General features: G+C 37.3%; 1 protein-coding gene across 9 annotated transcripts in view; it reads left to right on the forward strand.

Moving 5' to 3' along the window:
- The window catches only part of RNF111 (ring finger protein 111), a 105709-nt gene that overhangs the window by 85798 nt on the left and 802 nt on the right, over positions 1–19109 (forward strand). For 4 of the 9 annotated variants that reach the window (XM_079769362.1, XM_079769360.1, XM_079769361.1 and 1 more), the window contains 7 exons: positions 345–603; positions 5070–5418; positions 7076–7228; positions 8123–8249; positions 12633–12725; positions 16473–16568; positions 17631–17758. In XM_079769362.1, coding sequence (XP_079625488.1) covers positions 345–603; positions 5070–5418; positions 7076–7228; positions 8123–8249; positions 12633–12725; positions 16473–16568; positions 17631–17758 — 1205 coding nt within the window. The remainder of the gene's footprint in view (positions 1–344; positions 604–5069; positions 5419–7075; positions 7229–8122; positions 8250–12632; positions 12726–16472; positions 16569–17630; positions 17759–19109) is intronic. The other 5 variants (XM_079769364.1, XM_079769365.1, XM_079769368.1 and 2 more) reach the window with 5 other exon arrangements.

Raw genomic sequence — 19109 nt, forward strand, 5'->3', positions numbered from 1 at the left:
AAGTATGATTGAAAAGTTTTCTTTTTTTCTAAGATCTAGATAATGGAAGAGAAATAGACCTTAAAGTAATAATTAACTTTGTTCATCGGGTAGCATGATCTTATGCTTGATTTTTAAAAATTGATTATAGATTTTAAGTATATAATTACTACAATTTTTACAATCCAAGATACAGAGTATTTTCTTGGTGTTCAGTAGGTTTCACAATAAAAGTTTTATCATTTTCAAATTCTTAATTCAACGATTCTATTTTCTAGATTACATTAGAAATACTTTTATAACATAACATGAAACAATGTTTTGACAAACTTTAGGAAGATAAAATACGATTCCTCTTTATGCAGCAGGCGTTGCCAGTGGACCTGAGCAGCAATGCTATCAGAAGTCATGGAAGTGCTGGCTTTCACGGAGCATCTGCATTTGACCCCTGCTGCCCTGTTTCTTCTTCCCGAGCTGCAATCTTTGGCCATCAGGCTGCTGCTGCTGTCCCGAGCCAGCCATTATCACTAGATGGTTATGGGTCAAGCATGGTTGCACAGCCCCAGCCCCAGCCCCCTGCACAAGCCTCACTCTCATCATGTCGACACTATATGCCACCTCCTTGTAAGTATAAATTTAACAGGTAGAAACCTTAGGGGCATAGAAATGAAGCTTTTACATTCCTCTATGAGATTACCTTTCAGTCATCTTAATTTATAGATTTTGCCCTGGCCGGTTTGGCTCAGTGGCTAGAGCGTCGGCCTGTGGACTGGAGGGTCCCAGGTTCGATTCCGGTCAAGGGCATGTTCCTTGGTTGTGGGCACATTCCCAGTGGGAGGTGTGCAAGAGGCAGCTGATCGATGTTTCTCTCCCATTGATGTTTCTAACTCTCTATCCCTCTTCCTTCCTCTCTGTAACAAATCAATAAAATATATTTAAAAAAATTTTTTATAGATTTTTAGTATTTCCATGCTCTGAGGAAATATTAAATGGGGTATATTTTTCCCATTTCTTCTTCCCTTCACCCCATATCCTCAAAACAGTCTTCTAAGGCAAAAAGGTCAGATGTTATTTAAAAGGGTCAGGATAATAAAAAGTATATTTTATTTTACATTTTAACATTTTAATGCCTATGAAATTGAAATACATTTAATGGCATACTAGATTCCTGTAAAAGGAAGTTTTAGGGAACTTAGATTTATGTTTTAAGATTAATGGAAAACTTGGAAGTTTAGTAGTTGTTTCTAGACACAGGAAAGTAAATTTTGAATAAAAATTCTGAAGCTTAAAAAAAAAATAATTCTGAAGCTTAACTGAGGCATTAGAATTCCTTGACAAAAGCTTTACCCATTGCAAAAAGGTTTCCATATTCAGTAATGCAGGTAGTTAAAATAGAATCAGACATGACTTTTTAAAAGAAATGGAAATCTATAAGATATCATAAGAAATGAGAAATAATCTAAGGCTATGTAACATATATTTACTACTCTGTTAAATCATAAGCTAATAATCATGGAAACTTAATAAATACTTTGATTTAAAAACTAAAAATTCATGCCAGGAATAAACCAGGCTTTTGTTCTGATTACTTGGAAAGGATCATTTTCAGTTATGTATCTCCTGAGATTTCTTCTTTCATTTCTCTAATTTTTTAAGTTTGTATTCTACAGATATAACTAGAGTCAAACCAGAATTTGTACAGTGAAACCTGGTTTTATTTTTACAATAATGCAACTTAACATTTAAAATGTAAGCTAGGAAACAGGTTTTGAAACAGTTTTTGCAAAGCATTGACAAATGGGCAGATTCTGTATATGAACACTGGTATGAAATTACACAGGCTGATTTGTAATATTTGTTGATATTCATCTTCAACTGATCATCTTTTATTAAATACTCAAAATGTGTGGTTTTCTGCCCATCTCCTTTAAATAATATAGTGAGGCAATTTATAGTGAATTCATTCCTTTTTAATGTCCTAATGAAGAAATAAATGTTTTAGATCAACTTGATTTATTATAAAAATAACATGTACATCCTAAGAAGTTCAAACTGCAGAATGATATAAAATGAGAAGTTAAAAGCCCTTCTCCCCACATCCTACTAATCTTAACACCTTAGAGGTAACAACTGTTTATAGCCTATTATAAAACCTTTTAGAAATTTTATTTGAACATACAAGTATATATATTTAAAATGGGATCATATTAAACATTATTTGCCTCTTGCTTTTGGATTCCTGATGTTTTTTTAAATTTACAGTGCCTTGATTTTTTTTTTCCATATTAGCACATAAAAATCTAGTTCATTGTTGTTAATACCCTTATAATATTCCATTTTCAGTTCCTCTGTTGATGGACATTTAAATTGCTTGTAGTTTTTTAATCTATCTGTAAGATAACTTCCCAAGAGTGAGATTGCTGAGTCAGAGTGACATCTTGAACTTTTAGGATTGAAAAAAAGTTGAATATTAGTACCTTTTTTTTTTTTTAACTGGCAAGAACACATAAAATAGAGAAGGAAGAGAAATAATCTGTGGAAATGCAGAATGGTATTTTTCCACAGTGGTTAGCTATCTGTTTTGTTTAGATATTTAGTGATTATAATGATGGCTTATATTCTCATTACACACCAAAAGATGGTAACTATGTGAGGTGATTGGATGTGTTAACCTGATTGTTATAATTATTTCATAAAGTATACATATGTCAAATCATATTGTACACTTTAAATATATACAGTTGTATTTGTTAACTAGAGGCCTGGTGCACAGATTTGTGCACCATTGGGGTCCCTCGGCCTGGCCTGTGGGATTGGGTCGAAACCAGCTCTCCTGAGGGCTCCCAGATTGCAAGAGGGCACAGGCCAGGCCGAGGGACCCCACCGGTGCACGATCGGGGCTGGGGAGAGATGTGGGAGGTTGGCCAGCCAGAGAGGGACTGTGGGAGGGTCCCAGGGCGTGTCCGGTCCTCTGGCTCAGTCCTGATCATCTGGACCCCAGCAGCAAGCTAACCTACCAGTCGGAGCATCTGCCCCCTGGTGGTCAGTGCACGTCATTGTGAGCAGTTGAGCAGCCTTAGCATATCATTAACATACTACACTTTGATTGGTTGAAAAGCTGACCAGTCAACCAGACACTTAGCATATTAGGCTTTTATTGTATAGGATTATACCTCAATATAGCTGAAAAGTAAAATGATTGTTGAAGAGTTTAACTTAAATTCATTCTGAAGTAAAACTTTAAAATTTTGTAATATTTGTGAATATTATTTTTTTGCATAATGATTATAGAAATAGAAAACTTTGAGATGAAACTGGAAAAATGTTCTGAAACCGAGAAAAGATAGGTAACTATGATAAAACAGTTACTTCTTTTTTTTTATGATCAAGAAGTACTGAGTTTTGTGACTTCCTAAAGCATTAATTTGACAATATAACTTTTAAAAAATATCAGTATAAAAATTTGTGTTACAATCCTGTTGAGCTACTGAAAGTTTCTTTTAAATACATGCTAGCAAGGTTTCATTTGAAAATATAGCTGAATGAGTGAGTGTTCATGGTTACCTGCTGACTGAATCAAAAAAATTAAAAATTGAAGGAAGTTCTTCTGGAATGAAACTAGAGAATGGCCATAGCTTCATACCAGACTACTGCGAAAATCTTCCAAATTCAAACAGATTCATGGAGGAGACAAGCATACTTTTAGACCTCAAACAGATGTATATCTCTTAGAGTAAGAGAGATACAAACTCTTCAGAGGGACCTTTCACCAGTCACTTTGAAACACAAAGATTCAGAATAAAGATATTGTGGAAATTATCTGTATGAAAGGCTGATTTCCATGGCATGTTGTCTCCTTCATTTTCTTAATGTAGCACAGGAAAAATGTCATAGGGCGGGGAAAGAGAAGAGCAGCAATTAAAGAATGTCTTTGCGTCTTGCCTAGAGGACTCCTCTGAGTTCCTTGTCTTTCTTTAGTGCTCTATAACCAGTAAATCCTAAAACAAAACAAGGTTCATGTGTTTAGAAATATATAACTTATACATTTGATTTCACAAAGTAAAAAACTTGTGAATGGCAAAATATAATTAACAAAAGACAATTCAAAATATAATTAACAAAAGACTTATTGTGAGAAAGTTTCCATGTATATAAAGAATATTTACAGATCAACAAGAAAAGGTGAACAGTAGGCTAAGAATATGAATAGATATTTCTGCGAAGAAATATAAGTGGCTAATAAATAGAAGATTTTTCTCAGATTGGCATCTTAAAGATTTAGAGATAGTATAGGGATAATCAGGCACACTCATGTACTGTTAGTGGAAATATTAATTTCGGTAACCTTTTGGGAAGGGCATTTTGTCAACTGGTATCTATATTATTCTCTTAGACTCAGACATGCTTATAGGAATTTATGCTACAATAATTGTCCATGAGTAATGTCTCTGTGTGTGTGTGTGTGTGCGCGCATGTGCGCACACACACACACACATACATTTACATATATGTACATATGAAAGAGTGAGCAACACAGGAGGACTATACACACAGATGTTTATTACAGCATTTGGGTTGCTTTCAATTTTTAAAAAAATATTGGACTTTATTTTTTAGAACAGTTTTAGGCTCACAGAAAAATTGAGACAATAGCTCAGAGAGTTTGTATATACCCCATGTCTAGTTCCCCTATTACTAATATCATACATTATTAAACAATTAATTATTAAAATTAATTAAACAATATTGATACATTATTTTTTGATACATTATTATTAACTACAGTCCATGGTTTACTCGGACTTGTTAGTTTTAGCTAGCTTTTAATTTTTATCAATGGCGATTTCTTTACTAAATCTTGGTACGTTCCTATAATAGAATGCTGTGAGACTGTGAATAAAGTGAAGATATATGTATTGACATGAGAAGATATCTAAGATTATTCCAAGAAAGGATGCAGAGCGAAATTGAACAGACTTGATAAAGTATTCATTAAAATTAAGTATGTGCTAATATGTTTGTAAAATCCAGTAGGGATGTGTAATTGCAGTATATGCTTAACTGCATGGTGCCTGTGTGTTTCTTTACAGATGCTTCTTTAACAAGACCACTTCATCATCAAGCCTCTGCCTGCCCCCACTCTCATGGAAACCCTCCTCCTCAGGCGCAGCCTCCACCTCAAGTGGATTACGTTATTCCTCATCCTGTACATGCTTTCCATTCTCAGATGTCTTCTCATACAACATCTCACCCAGTGGCACCCCCACCCCCAACTCATTTAGCCAGTACAGCTGCACCAATCCCTCAACATCTTCCTCCCTCACACCAGCCGATTTCACACCATATTCCAGCCACTGCACCTCCAGCACAGAGACTGCATCCTCATGAAGTAATGCAAAGGATGGAAGTTCAAAGGAGGAGGATGATGCAGCATCCAACGTAGGTTTTATGCTTTTAAAAAGATAATCACACTTTATTCCGTTCCCTTCTATCTCCACTGGTCTTTAAAACTATAAAACCTGTAGAAGTGATAGGACTGCATTATATCCTCAGTTTAAAAGGAAATTAATTCTTTACTAACTAGAATCTTTCTCTTATCTTGAGTTGTAGGGGTTGACAAAACAATTTTATATCAGGTTATCTAACAAATCAAACCATTTTCAGGAAAGTGTCCAGGTCATTTTCTTTTGCAAATCAATCCCTTCTTTGCCTGTTTCCTCAGTATTCCATAGTAAAGATAAATGTTAGAATTGATGGTCCAGGGAAACAAGACATAATGTTATCACAGATATAATTTGACTTATATATTACCAACCAGAGGGAAGAAGAGTATTAGCATTATCAACTGGTATTGAAAAAATAGTCGTCTTTAGTTTTTATTTACAAATTTAAATGTTAAAATATTGTACCCCACAAACATACAAAAACTATAATTGAACTTTTTGTTTTCTTTTGAAAATTCAGGATCTAATTTTCTAATTCAGTGCAGTAAACTCTGTTGGTCTAATTCTGCCTACCTGTTTTTGTGAATGATGTTTTATAGGAAAACATCTACACCTGTTCATTTATGTATTGTCAATGGCTTTTTTCACACTGCAAAGACTAAGTTGAGTAGTTGAGACAGAGACCAGGTGGCCTAATGAGCCAACAATATGTATTACTTCGCCCTTACAGAATGTGTTTGCAAACTGTTGATCTAATTAATGACTTAGCGCTTGTGTAACTTTTTGCTTTAGTTACATAATTTAAGATTATATATCCAGAACCTCTGGCTGCTATTGCCATTCTAATATAGTAAACTTTTATATAGAAATTTGCCAATTTAACATTCAGGTCATCTAGTATTTAGAAAATTACTTTTTGTAATAATTAAAGATTCAAAATCTGTAATTATGTTAGAAACTAATAGAAAATAAGAATTAGAATAAAAATTACTACCTGGCACTGTTTTTTTAATAAGTATTTAGAACTTTGTGGCCATTTACAATTGTGCATTTGACTGACTTAAGACTAGAAAGAGAAAATATAATAAGCTGGGATGCAGAATAAAGAGTGTGAATGGAGTAGTAACACTTTTTCAGATGTTAATTCAAATGATGCTAACATGTACTTGGCATGTGTTAGACAAAAATGAATAAGGTCAAAATATTTTTCTCTTAAAAGTTTTATCGGTTAAAATGAATGTTGTTATAATATAAAAGTGAAGCAAACAAATAGCTTCTATTTTCTTGCCCTATATGTTTACATAAAATAACCTCTTTGTGCCTGCAGCATTTGCTGGGGTATTTAACTTTTAAAATTATATTTTTATTCCATTTCTACTATTCTATTTAAAATATCTACTGTAAAGAAGGTATAACAGATTATGTTAAAATTGCCGTTTTTTTTGATATTTGAATTGGAGGCATTATAATAAATGGGCAGTAAGAATTTTGTGGGTTAGGGCTTCTTGATTTATTATGAATCATTAATTTTGTGTTATATTTCTGTAATTTATTGTTATAGTTAATTTTATGACTAATCTATATATGTTTGTACTATTAATAGCAGATTGTTTTCTACATTAAGAAATAACCAATTATTCAATTATTTCCAGTGGTCTTTTTGTGTTCTGTGTTTCCAGGCGGGCACATGAACGCCCCCCACCCCATCCACATAGGATGCACCCAAACTATGGTCATGGGCATCATATTCATGTGCCTCAGACTATGTCCTCACATCCTCGACAGGCTCCAGAGAGATCCGCCTGGTCAGTATCTTGTTTATTTTCAAGTTCTGCTCAGCATCTTGTGGTAAAACTGCTGGAAGAGATGCTTTGTAGTGGAATGCCATACAAAAGGATGATGTGGAAAAACTGAATTGCAGCTTAGCTTTGAGGCACTGACTTTGGGTGAGTTAAAGAGACCTGGAGATGAAAGAGTAGGAGCTTGAGTTCTGGATCAGGGAACCATGTTAAACAAGCGTAGAGCTTTTTTGATTGTTATTTTTCAGGGCTGTCTATCATCAAAGTTAACTCCATAAGTGAATCCTACTTTTCACAACATTTTTATCTACCTTTGTGCTCAGATTTGCTTTATCACCCTTACCCCTGCTGTTGACAAGGGAAATCCAGCCTCCTAGGTTTCTGGTCTTTTCCTGGAGAAATGGAAGCAGATTTGCTTTAATTTTCTTTCTGAAACAATTATCTGTAGGCAGTTGATGCCAACAAACAAAAGCCACAGGAGCATCTGTAAAATTCATGTAAACAAAAAAAGTTAACTCTACTTTGCATGCTCCTCAAGTGGAATCAGACTTTTAGTTTGGAAGGAACCTTAGGGACCATTCATTATACAGTTGACCCTTGAACAAGACAGGTGTGGATTCATGCAGTTCAAACCCATGTAGTTCACATGTCAACTGTATTGCTTTCCTTTGTAAGATGTGAAACTATGTCCAAATTGCTTTGGGCCTGATGGTCATAAAATTGAATTTTTGAGTTTTAATTTCTGCAATGAATTTGAAATTATGAGTTAAATCTTTTGGGCTAAATTATCTTTTTCTCATCTTATGTACATTAAAACTTAGATTACTTTCTCCCTCATTTCCATTGATAATAAAACCACTAAGGATGTCTAAAAGTTAAACTCTTCTCATCCTTTGCCAGGGAATTGGGAATTGAAGCTGGAGTGACTGCAACTACTTACACACCTGGAGCATTGCATCCTCACTTGGCCCATTACCATGCACCACCTCGGCTTCATCACTTACAATTAGGAGCACTTCCTTTAATGGTAAAATAGGAAATTTCCAAAGTTCTGATATATTCTCCTAAAAGTATTCTTTCTTTTCTAAGTTAAATATTTTATTGGAAATGTGTTTTAATGTATTAGTTGTTGTGGGTGTCTTACTAGAATTTGAGAATTGTTAGAGAAAATTTGCTATAAAAAGGTATTGGATACATTTAAATCTGTATTTGTATTGTAAAATGAACTCTTCTTAATGTAAAAATGACTATGTTTTTTCTTTTATACAAAGATGACAATCTTGATCCATTGTCATTAAAACGGGATTTATTTTTCATAATAGTAATTTGTTCTGATGTATTTGTACTTTATTCTCTTATCTGTAGGACTATTAATTCTCTGTATCTGATTTGAACAGATTCAGATTTTGTTGATACCAGTTTGAGTTCCAAAGAACAAGTTCAGCAAAAATTTACTGAGTTTGCTATTTATAATACATACTAGAGGCCCAGTGCACAAAATTTGTGCACGGAGGGGGGTTGTCCCTCAGCCCAGCCTGTACCCTCTCCAATATGGGACCCCTCGAGGCAGTCGGACATCCCTCTCACAATCCAGGACTGCTGGCTCCCAATTGCTTGCCTGCGTGCCTTCCTGATTGCCCCTAACCGCTTCTGCCTGCCAGCCTGATCACCCCCTAACCACTCTGCTGCCAGCCTGTTTGCTCCCAACTTCCCTCCTCTGCCGGCCTGGTCACCCCTAACTTCCCTCTCCTGCAGGGTTGATCACCTCCAACTGCCCTCCCTTGCAGGCCTGGTCCTTCTCAACTGCCCTCCCTTGCAGGCCGAGTGCCTCCCAACTGCCCTCTCCTGCTGGCCATCTTGTGGTGGCCATCTTGTGTCCACATGGGGGCAGGATCTTTGACCACATGGGGGCAGCTATATTGTGTGTTGCAGTGATGATCAATCTGCATATTACTCTTTTATTAGATAGGATAGAGGCCTGGTACAGGGGTGGGGGCCAGCTGGTTTGCCCTGAAGGGTGTCCCGGATCAGGTGGGGGTTCCCTTGGGGCATGGGGCGGCCTGAGCGAGGGGCCTGTGGTGGTTTGCAGGCCGGCCACGCCCCCTGGCAACCCAAGGGGAGGCCCTGGTATCTGGAATTTATTTTCCTTCTACAATTGAAACTTTGTAGCCTGGAGCGGAGCCAAGCCTGGGGCTCCCTCCGAGGCCAGCAGCCATTTGTGTTGGGGTTATAATTGAAATTTTGTTGCCTTTAGCAGGTGGGCCCTGCCAGGGTGTCTGGAAAGCTTTGCTTCCCCTGTTGCCGGCGACAACCCTGGCCTGCTCTTTCAAGCTCCATTCTGCCGCCATTTCTATTTGAATTTGTTTACCTTCTATAATTGAAACTTTGTAGCTTGAGTGGAGGCTTAGGCCTGGCAAGGGCAGGCGGAAAGCTTGTTTCCCCTCTGTTACCTAGGAAACCTTGCTCTCTCTGGCTGTAGCCATCTTGGTTTGGGTTAATTTGCATGCTTGCTCTGATTGGATGGTGGGCGTGGCTTGTGGGTGTGTCAGAGGTATGGTCAATTTGAATATTTGTCTATTAGGTAGGACTAGTTATAAAAGTGGTACAGAGAAGGGAGTAGTTTGATTTTGTGCAGGTAAAGACACTGCAGGGAAGGGTTTCCAAGATGCTTTATTATGCATGTGACTTCTGATCAGGCTTTGGAATTGAAAATGGTGCTCTGAGAGTGGCCACAGCATGTAAAAAACTGTCAAATAGCATAAGTACAAGCAACTCCAAGTAAATTGGAATTTCTGGATCTTAAAGGTGAGGGAAACTTAGCAATACAAAATAATGTTGCCCTGCCAAGAAACTTGGACTCAATGAACCATTGGAAAAGGGAACATCTTGATCGTATTTATGTTGTAGAGTGATTAAATCAGCTTGTAATTAGAAAGACCATCTCCTCAGTTGTGTGGAAAATAGATTTCAGGGTGGACGAAACTAGTTAAGACTTATAGCATAAGAGGAAAAGTGATGAATCCCTGAAGAAAGGCAATAGCAGTTGCCATAAACATGATTGGACACATTTGAATAATATTTAGGATGATTTCTAGCTTGGATTATTAGGTGTATAGTGGTGCCATTCACTGAGTTGGAGAATATTAGATGAGGGTTTCAAAAAGGGGTTAGGTATGTTAGGTTTTGGACATATTGAATCTGAAATAACTGTGTGTATCAAGATGGAATGTCCAGTAGGGAGTTAGGTTTATGGTCTGAACTTCCAAACCATAAACATATCTGAGTTAGAAATAACCCGCATTGCGAGAGGGTGCAGGTCAGGCTGAGGCGCTCTCTCCCCGCCACACACACATCCCGCCCCCCAGGCCTCATGCACTGGGCCTCTAGTCTATATATATATAAAAGCCTAAGCAACCATTACGACTGAACGACCGGTCACTATGATGCACACTGTCTACCAGGGGGCAGACACTCAACACAGGAGCTGCCCCCTGGTGGTCAGTGCGCTCCCACAGACAACCTCCCACAGTCCCTCCCCCCTGGCCCCCTGTAAGGCCTTGATTGCCGGCCAGGCTGTGGGACCTCACCTGTGCACGAATTCATGCACCGGACCTCTAGTTATATATAGAGATGGAAGAATGGTGCTCTATTCCAGAATTTCCCTTTCTTAATAAAGTCGACCCCTGTTTTTTATGGCAGATATGTTTTGTAACATTGTTGCCAATGCTAAGTGAATACTGAACCATTATTCCTGGGATAAATACAGGGTTAGTTTACAGCAAGTCTCTGTTCACAAAACCCATCAATACATAACCTTGTTTTAATGTATATTTCTGTTTAAGGACACCTTATTTGATACATATTGTTGATTCATTAACATTGAACTCACAGCCAATGCCTGAATGAAGCTTGTCTACATTTATTTTTTCAATAAGGCACATCACAGTCCTTTTGCACTTAAGAACAACAGCCAGCATTTGAGCATTATGCTTGGGGACATTTTAAACAATGAAACACCAATAGAAAGCACAAAAATGTGAGAAACATGATACTAAATAGGCAACAAAAAGACATTTCCTAATCTACTGTATATATAAAAGCCTAAGCGACCGAACAACCGGTCAACATGATGTGCACTGACCACCAGTGGCAAACACTGAATGCAGGAGCTGTACCCTGGTGGTCACTCATCTGACTGATGGGCGCCAGAGGCTGGGCTCACTGCTGGCAAGCGCAGCTGTTGCGGCACAAGCCTCTCTTGCCTCTGTGGCAGCACTACCAAGCAGTGGTGGCAGATGTAGCGGGGCCTGGATGAGCAGCAGTGGCGCGGCACCCGGCCTGGCTCGGGCTCCTCCTTGGCTGCCTGTCGCTTTGCGCACTACTACATCCCCCAAGGGGTCCTGGATTGCGAGAGGGCGTATGCCAGGCTGAGGGACCCCACCAGTGCACGAATCCGTGCCCTGGGCCTCTAGTAGTATATATAAGAGCTGAAAAAAGGCCTTGTTTCTACCTGTGCTGTGACACATGTCAGGCATCTTACATTTTTTGTGCATGCTTTGTGCATGTCCATGAAAGAGCATGAGAGCACAAGTATATTGATTTTGGAGTTAGAAATAAATTTTATCAAGTAGGCAAATTCGCAAATAAAGGATCTGTGAGTAATGAGGATTGGCTACACTTAACAAAAAATTAGAAAACGCTGTTACAACTTCACTACCAGAAACAAACAAAAAAAGGAGTGGGGCCCTGGCCTGGTGGTTCAGTTGGTTGGAGCGTCATCTTGTGCACCAAAAGGTTACAGGTTTGATCCCCCAGGAAGGCAACTGATTGATGTTTCTCTTTCTCTCTCTCCCTCCCCCTTCCCTTCTCTCAAAAATCAATAAGCATGTCCTTGGGTGAGAACTAATAATAACAACAACAACAACAAAGGGATTGTATACTTTAGAAGACTGGAAATAAAGTTTTGTTTGAAAATTTGCTGCATTTTTGTTCCTTAATACTGTTTAATACAGCTCTCGGAAACTGATAAGATCTTATGAAAATATTACTCTATATGTTTATGAAAATACTACTCTATATGTTTAGGCTATTATCAGTCTTAAGTTTGGGTATTTTCTACTTAGGATTCTTTATGCAAAATAAATCAAATATAAGAAACCTGTTATTTTATGGGACAGCTATTTCTTCTTTTTTATCTAATTACATTTTAAGAGCTATTATATACAAGATTATATTTGAAGAGGAATGTAACCCTGTTACAGAATGTTTAGTTGGAATTATATAGACTTAACTGAAGTTGAATTTTGTGAGTAGCTGAATGGAGAGAATTGAGTGTCTGAATTATTCAATGTTAATAATAGAATTCAAGCCTGTGCTTAATTGGTTTAACTTATCTCTTCTGTTAAAATAGGTTCCTGATATGGCAGGCTACCCTCACATCCGTTACATTTCATCAGGATTGGATGGAACGTCATTTAGAGGTCCTTTCAGGGGCAATTTTGAGGTATGTAATAAAATTAATGAATTTATTTGCTACAGTATCTTTAATGTAGGGAGAAAATATATGTATTATTAGTATTCACAATTGTATAGGATTGCCTCTGTGACTGGGCAATAAGGCAGAAGGCAGTAAAATGTCTGAATTTCTGATATTGCTTCTAGGGGTTGTGGTTTATAAACAGTATTAATCTTAGTTTAAAAATTACCCAAGGAGCTCTAGCCAGTTTTGCTCAATGGATAGAGCGTCAGCCCAAGCCCTGATCAAGGCTGGTGCAGGAGGCAACCAATCGATGTGTTTCTCTCATGTTGATGTTTCTCTCTGTCTTTCCCTCTCTCTTCCTAAAAATCAATGGAAAAATATTCTCCAGTGAGGATTAACAAAACAAAACAAAAATTACCCAAGGATTTAAAGAAGAGTAAATGAAAATAACCTAATATAAAGAAATATAGAAATGTATAAAATCATGAATATTAGATAAGAACCAAACTATGAAATGTTGGAGGTGGGGGGCTTAATGCTTTAGACTAAGTTTAATTTTTATAAAAATACCGTGGGAGGAAAAGAAACTTAAGTAATTTAGTTTATAACTAAATATCTCCTTGTTTGAATTTTCAGAACAAATCATTTAAATATGGTTTAAAGTTTTATTTTGTTTCTTCATGTCAATTTGTAAGTTAGAGGCAGTGGGACTTAGAAATATTGCTTGATTTGTTTCCCTCTTTTACTACAATGATTTCATCCTCGACATCAGGGGTGGGGAACATCTGGCCCTTGGGCTGTATAAGGCCCACAAAATCATTTGGTCTGGCTCTGCCAAGACATTAGGGGTGAGTTAATTAAATATTTGACCAAATATAGCAGGCTAATTTTTTAAAAAATAAATCTTTATTGTTCAGATTATTACAGTTGTTCCTCCTTTTTCCCCCCATAGGTCCCCTGCACCCAGTTCCCACCCCACCCTCTGCTCTTACCCCTCACCCCCACTGTCCTCATCCATAGGTGTATGATTTTTGTCCAGTCTCTTCCTGCACCCCCCACACTCCTTTCCCCCCCGAGAATTGTCAGTCCACTCCCTTTCTATGCCCACAAATATTCTATTATATTCACCAGTTTATTCTGTTCATCAGATTTTTTTATTCACTTGACTTTTAGATTCACTTGTTGATAGATATGTATTTGTTGTTCACAATTTTTATCTTTACCTTTTTCTTCTTCTTCCTCTTACAGAATACCTTTCAGCATTTCATATAATACTGGTTTGGTGGTGATGAACTCCTTTAGCTTTTTCTTATCTGTGAAGCTTTTTATCTGTTCTTCAATTCTGAATGATAGCTTTGCTGGGTAGAGTAATCTTGGTTGTAGGTTCTTGCTCTTCATCACTTTGAATATTTCTTGCCACTCCCTTCTGGCCTACATAGTTTCTGTTGAGAAATCAGCTGAAAATCGTATGGGTACTCCCTTGTAGGTAACTAACTGTTTTTCTCTTGCTGCTTTTAAGATTCTCTCTTTGTCTTTTGCCCTTGGCATTGTAATTATGATGTGTCTTGGTGTGGTCCTCTTTGGATTCTTTTTGTTTGGGGTTCTCTGCGCTTCCTGGACTTGTAAGTCTATTTCTTTCACCGGGTAGGGGAAGTTTTCTGTCATTATTTCTTCAAATAGGTTTTCAATATCTTGCTCTCTCTCTTCTTCTGGCACCCCCATAATTCGGATATTGGTACGCTTGACGTTGTTCCAGAGACTCCTTACACAATCTTCATATTTTTGGATTCTTTTTTCTTTTTGCTTTTCCAGTTGGGTGTTTTTTGCTTTTTTGTATTTCAACTCTTTGACTTGATTCTTGGGATCCTCTAGTCTGCTGTTGGATCTCTGTATATTGTTCTTTATTTCAGTCAGTGTATGCTTAATTTCTAGTTGGTCTTTTTTCATATCCTCGAGGGTCTCACTAAATTTATCGGCGGTTTCTAGAAGATTCTTCAAAAACCTTAAAACCGTGGTTGTGAACTCTGTAGTTTGCTTTCCTCCATTTCTGTCATTTGTGACCTGTTTCTTTGTCTCCGCATTTTGGCTGCTTCCCTGTGTTGATAGAGTGGCTTTGTGTGCTAGGTGTCCTATAGGGCCCAGTGGCTCAGCCTCCCCAATTACCTGAGGTGTACACTTTTGGTGCACCCCTTTGTAGGCTGTGTGCACAGTCTTGTTGTAGTTAAGCCTTGATTGTTGTTGATATCACTGGGAGGAATTGACCTCCAAGGCCAATTGGCTGTGAGAATCAGCTGTGTCTACAATGGGAGAACTTCTGTGCTAGAGACACCCTTTTGGGGCAAGACTTTCTTCAGTGGGGCCTTGGTGCTCACTGAGTCTGCCCCTTGAGTGTGTCCCTTATGGATCTGAGGAGTTGTAATCTGGATGGTCCCACTCTGACCACTGGGTACACTGGCTCTTGGATCTCCCATGAGGTACAAATTTAGCCTCTGCCTGCGGCCACCCAGCAGGAGCTAGAGAGAGATCTGCAGATTCCTCTTCTTGGTTTGCGGTTTGGAGGTGCCCAGATGAGGCCCAGTTGTGAAGCAGTGCAAGCTGCTGTGGGGCCTTGGGCCTTCTTTTGGATGTTCTGGGGCTCTCTGACCCAGCTGCAGTTTGTTAGGTAATTTTAGATTGCAAAGGGCCAGGCCATTCATATGCAAAAGCCTCTGCACACATCTTGGGTGGTGTGGGGTCTCAGGGAATCAGCAGGGCAGAGCAAACAGCAATGGCTGACCTTCAGCCCTTCCCTAAGAGGCCTCCGAGTCTCAGTGTCCCTTGGTAATTGCTGCAAGCACCTCTGTGGAAGGCTCCCTTCATGTTCTGGTCCTATGCCAGACAGTCCAGTTTCTCCCAGTATGAGTCTGGGTCCCCAGAGTCTCACCTGGAACTGGAGTTCAGAGCAGTCAGGAGCTTGTGTCTCCCTCCCAATTGAAAAAAGACAGCTGCGTACTCAGTTGCCAGCCCTTTCTGCGCTAGCGCCTCCGTACCTCTGCACTTTACTTCTGCACCTCCTCTGAGTCTCAGTGTGCTTTTCTCTTTCCTTCTAGTTGTAGAATTTCCACTCAGCCAGCCTTCCTGTGGTTCTGGATGATGTCTGTTTTTTCTTTTAGTTGTAGTTTTGAAGTGGTTGTGCGAGGCAGCAATTTCAGGTGTTTACCTATGCCACCATCTTGGTTTCTCTCATAGCAGGCTAATTTTTAAGTTGGTAATTTTGTATGGCCCAAAAATTGTGTTATAAATATCCAAATGGCCCTTGGCAGTAAAAAGGTTCCCCACCCCTGCTGTACATGCATACTTACTGACTTACATAATACTATGTGGGAATATGTTGCCCTAATCTGTAACAATAACTTTTCCATACCACTTCTTTTTTTTTTTAGTATGTATTTTTATTTATTTCAGAGAGGAAGGGAGAGGGTGAGAGGTATAGAAACATCAATGATGAGAGAGAATCACTGATTGGCTGCTTCCTGCATGCCCCCTACTGGGGATTGAACTCATAACCCAGGCATGTGCCCTGACTAGGTATCAAACCATGACCACCTGGTTCATGTGTCGATGCTCAGTCACTAGGTCACACTGCTCAGGCACTATCTACAGCTTTTTGAACACTATTTGCATTGTATTGCAGGTTTATAAATATGGAACTTTATTTATTTTACAATATTGACAGTGCTGTTTAAGGAATAACTATCCTGGTTTTTAATACTAATTATTCTTCACCTTCAGGAACTGATTCATTTGGAAGAAAGATTAGGAAATGTCAATCGTGGAGCATCCCAGGGAACAATTGAAAGATGTACATATCCACATAAATACAAAAAGGTAAGAATTTACTCTGTGAAACACCTACATTATTATTAAAATGGATAAAATTTAATATGGACCTCCTTTTGGTTTGTGCATTATAACAACTATATTATTTATTATTAAAACAATATATACATATAGTTAAAAATATTCAAAGTATAAAAAAATTTATACTGTGAAGTTTATTGCCCTGCTGACTGTCCCTAGTCTTCCTTTTCAGAAGAAAAATAATAGTTAAGATTTTCTTAGGTAATCTTTCAAATATTTTTATACATTTATAATAATGTGCATATGTATATATTTTTTTTCCACTTTGAAAAATAACACAAAGGGTTTGCTGTGCACACAGTTTGACACATTCTCTTTTCATTCTATATCTTCACTCACAGATCATCCATATTTTTTATTTAATAGCATATACAGAATTCCTTCATATGGCAGTACCATAATTTAACCAGCCACTTATTTTGATGGACATTAAGTTAATGTACATTTCTTATATTCTATCCCCAATTCCTTATATAGTAGTATATCAAGAAGTTGTGAAATGGACATGTTAAATAAGTTTCTTTCAACAAACAACAATGTTCTTTGCTGTACAGAGAGTAATAAATTGTGAAAATTACTATTTGTATTTTTCATCTGTTTTCTAAGTGTATTAATGGGGTGTATTATCATTAAATTTAAGTCCTTTCAACTGTCTAAGCTAAGTACTGTAATTAGCATTAATTAATTTGAATAATCTTTTGAAACATTATTAGTAAAATAAAGTTTATTTAACTATGCTCATGATAGGACAGAGATATTTTATATTGTGTATCATCCTTTTTGTGATTAAAAATAATAGATTTCAAGCTAATGAATTTCTGTTAACTTTGATTTTGCTTTTGATGCTGATTATTTAAGGGTCATAAAGAAACATTTAATTGGTGATAGTCACTTAAGTCATCCACTAATTCATGATAGTTGAACCTGGGAAGTAAGTTGTGGGTGAATGTGTGGTTTTGTTTTATTTTTGTATTTCAAATAAACACAGACTTTACTCAGTTGTTCAATAATGTCATCTCTACTAACAAGGTAACAACTGATTGGTTCTCACAGAGGAAACTGCACTGCAAACAAGATGGGGAAGAAGGGACTGAGGAGGACACAGAGGAAAAATGTACTATCTGTTTGTCTATTTTAGAGGAAGGTGAAGATGTGAGGTAACTAGATGCTAATTATCTAAAATCTGTTGTCAAAACTGTACAAGAGATTATATTTATTTAAAAGTAGACTAGAAACTAAATAAAGATTATTCCTGGCATACCCTGTTACCAATCTCTGACATAGAATTGGCTTCTTATAGTGAGTGAAAGAGTAAAAAGATTAAAGCCTCCATCTTGCCAACAAAGGGATGGGATATATACTGCCTATTTTTGGGCCACACCGTGAGTTGGCCATGGAAATTTTGTGGTCAAACTTGTCTTCTACAAATCTTGGGGAAAGGAGAATTTGAGAGGCTTTTGAGGCTGTGACAGGGGAGATCCAATTTAGCTCCATACAGTTTGTTTTACAGCATCTTTTTTAAAAGTACATTCTTATTGATTTCAGAAAGGAAGGGAGAGGAAGAGGGAAACAGCAGTGATGTGAGAGAATCATTGATTGTCTGCCTCTTGCACGCCCCACACTGGGGATTGAGCTCACAAGCTGGGCATGTGCCCTGACCAGGAATTGAACTGTGACCTCCTGGTTCATAGGTGGACGCTCAACACCGGTTGGGCTATAGCATCTTTTATAAATGAATTTTATCTTAAAATTTCCTCTCAACTTGTAGGACTACTCTCTTCTTGCAACTCTGTGATTTAGAAAATGTTATTATATTAACTCAGTATTAATTTTAGGCATTTTCTTATAATCTCTTAAGTAATTGTTTTGTTTCTAGTTCTTTTTTTCTAATGTAACATAATCCCATATGAAACAGGTTCTATATATATGTAACAGAACCATATGGTAATTTTGTTGCCCTAATTTATAAGGATAACTTTGTCATATTTCTTCTATTGGCCAAGAGAGAAAAATATAAACAGTTTTCTTTCATATAACATATAAGGTTTTTTGAACATTGTTTTTCCAATGAAGATTTAGAAATATGGAAGATAATTGTTTTTACATTGTTGACAATACTGTCAATAATGAGTAATTGCAACACTTCTTTTTAGCTACTATTTTTGCAAACTATTAGGAAGTCTGAAAATGTATGACAACTCTTAACAGTAGATGGGAGTAGAAATGGGTACTTAAGTCAGTAACTTATATCCCACTGTTACACTTAGATTTAATGTTACTCTGGATTTCCTAGAAGGTTTTTTTATTTCTCAATTTCTAATTGATAACTTAGTTTAGTGTACTTAAGTAAACATCTCCGTTTAACCTACTTTTAAAAAAGTAGCATAGTATTAAGTAAATGTAACAATGCAACAGTTATGTTGTAAACAATATAATATTAATCTTTAATCAATCACGTACTTAAGTTTAATGTATAAAGATCCTCTAGATAGAAAATAATATTGATAT

This window comes from Cnephaeus nilssonii, assembly GCF_951640355.1.
Source record: "Cnephaeus nilssonii genome assembly, chromosome: 4".
Lineage (NCBI taxonomy): Eukaryota > Metazoa > Chordata > Mammalia > Chiroptera > Vespertilionidae > Cnephaeus > Cnephaeus nilssonii.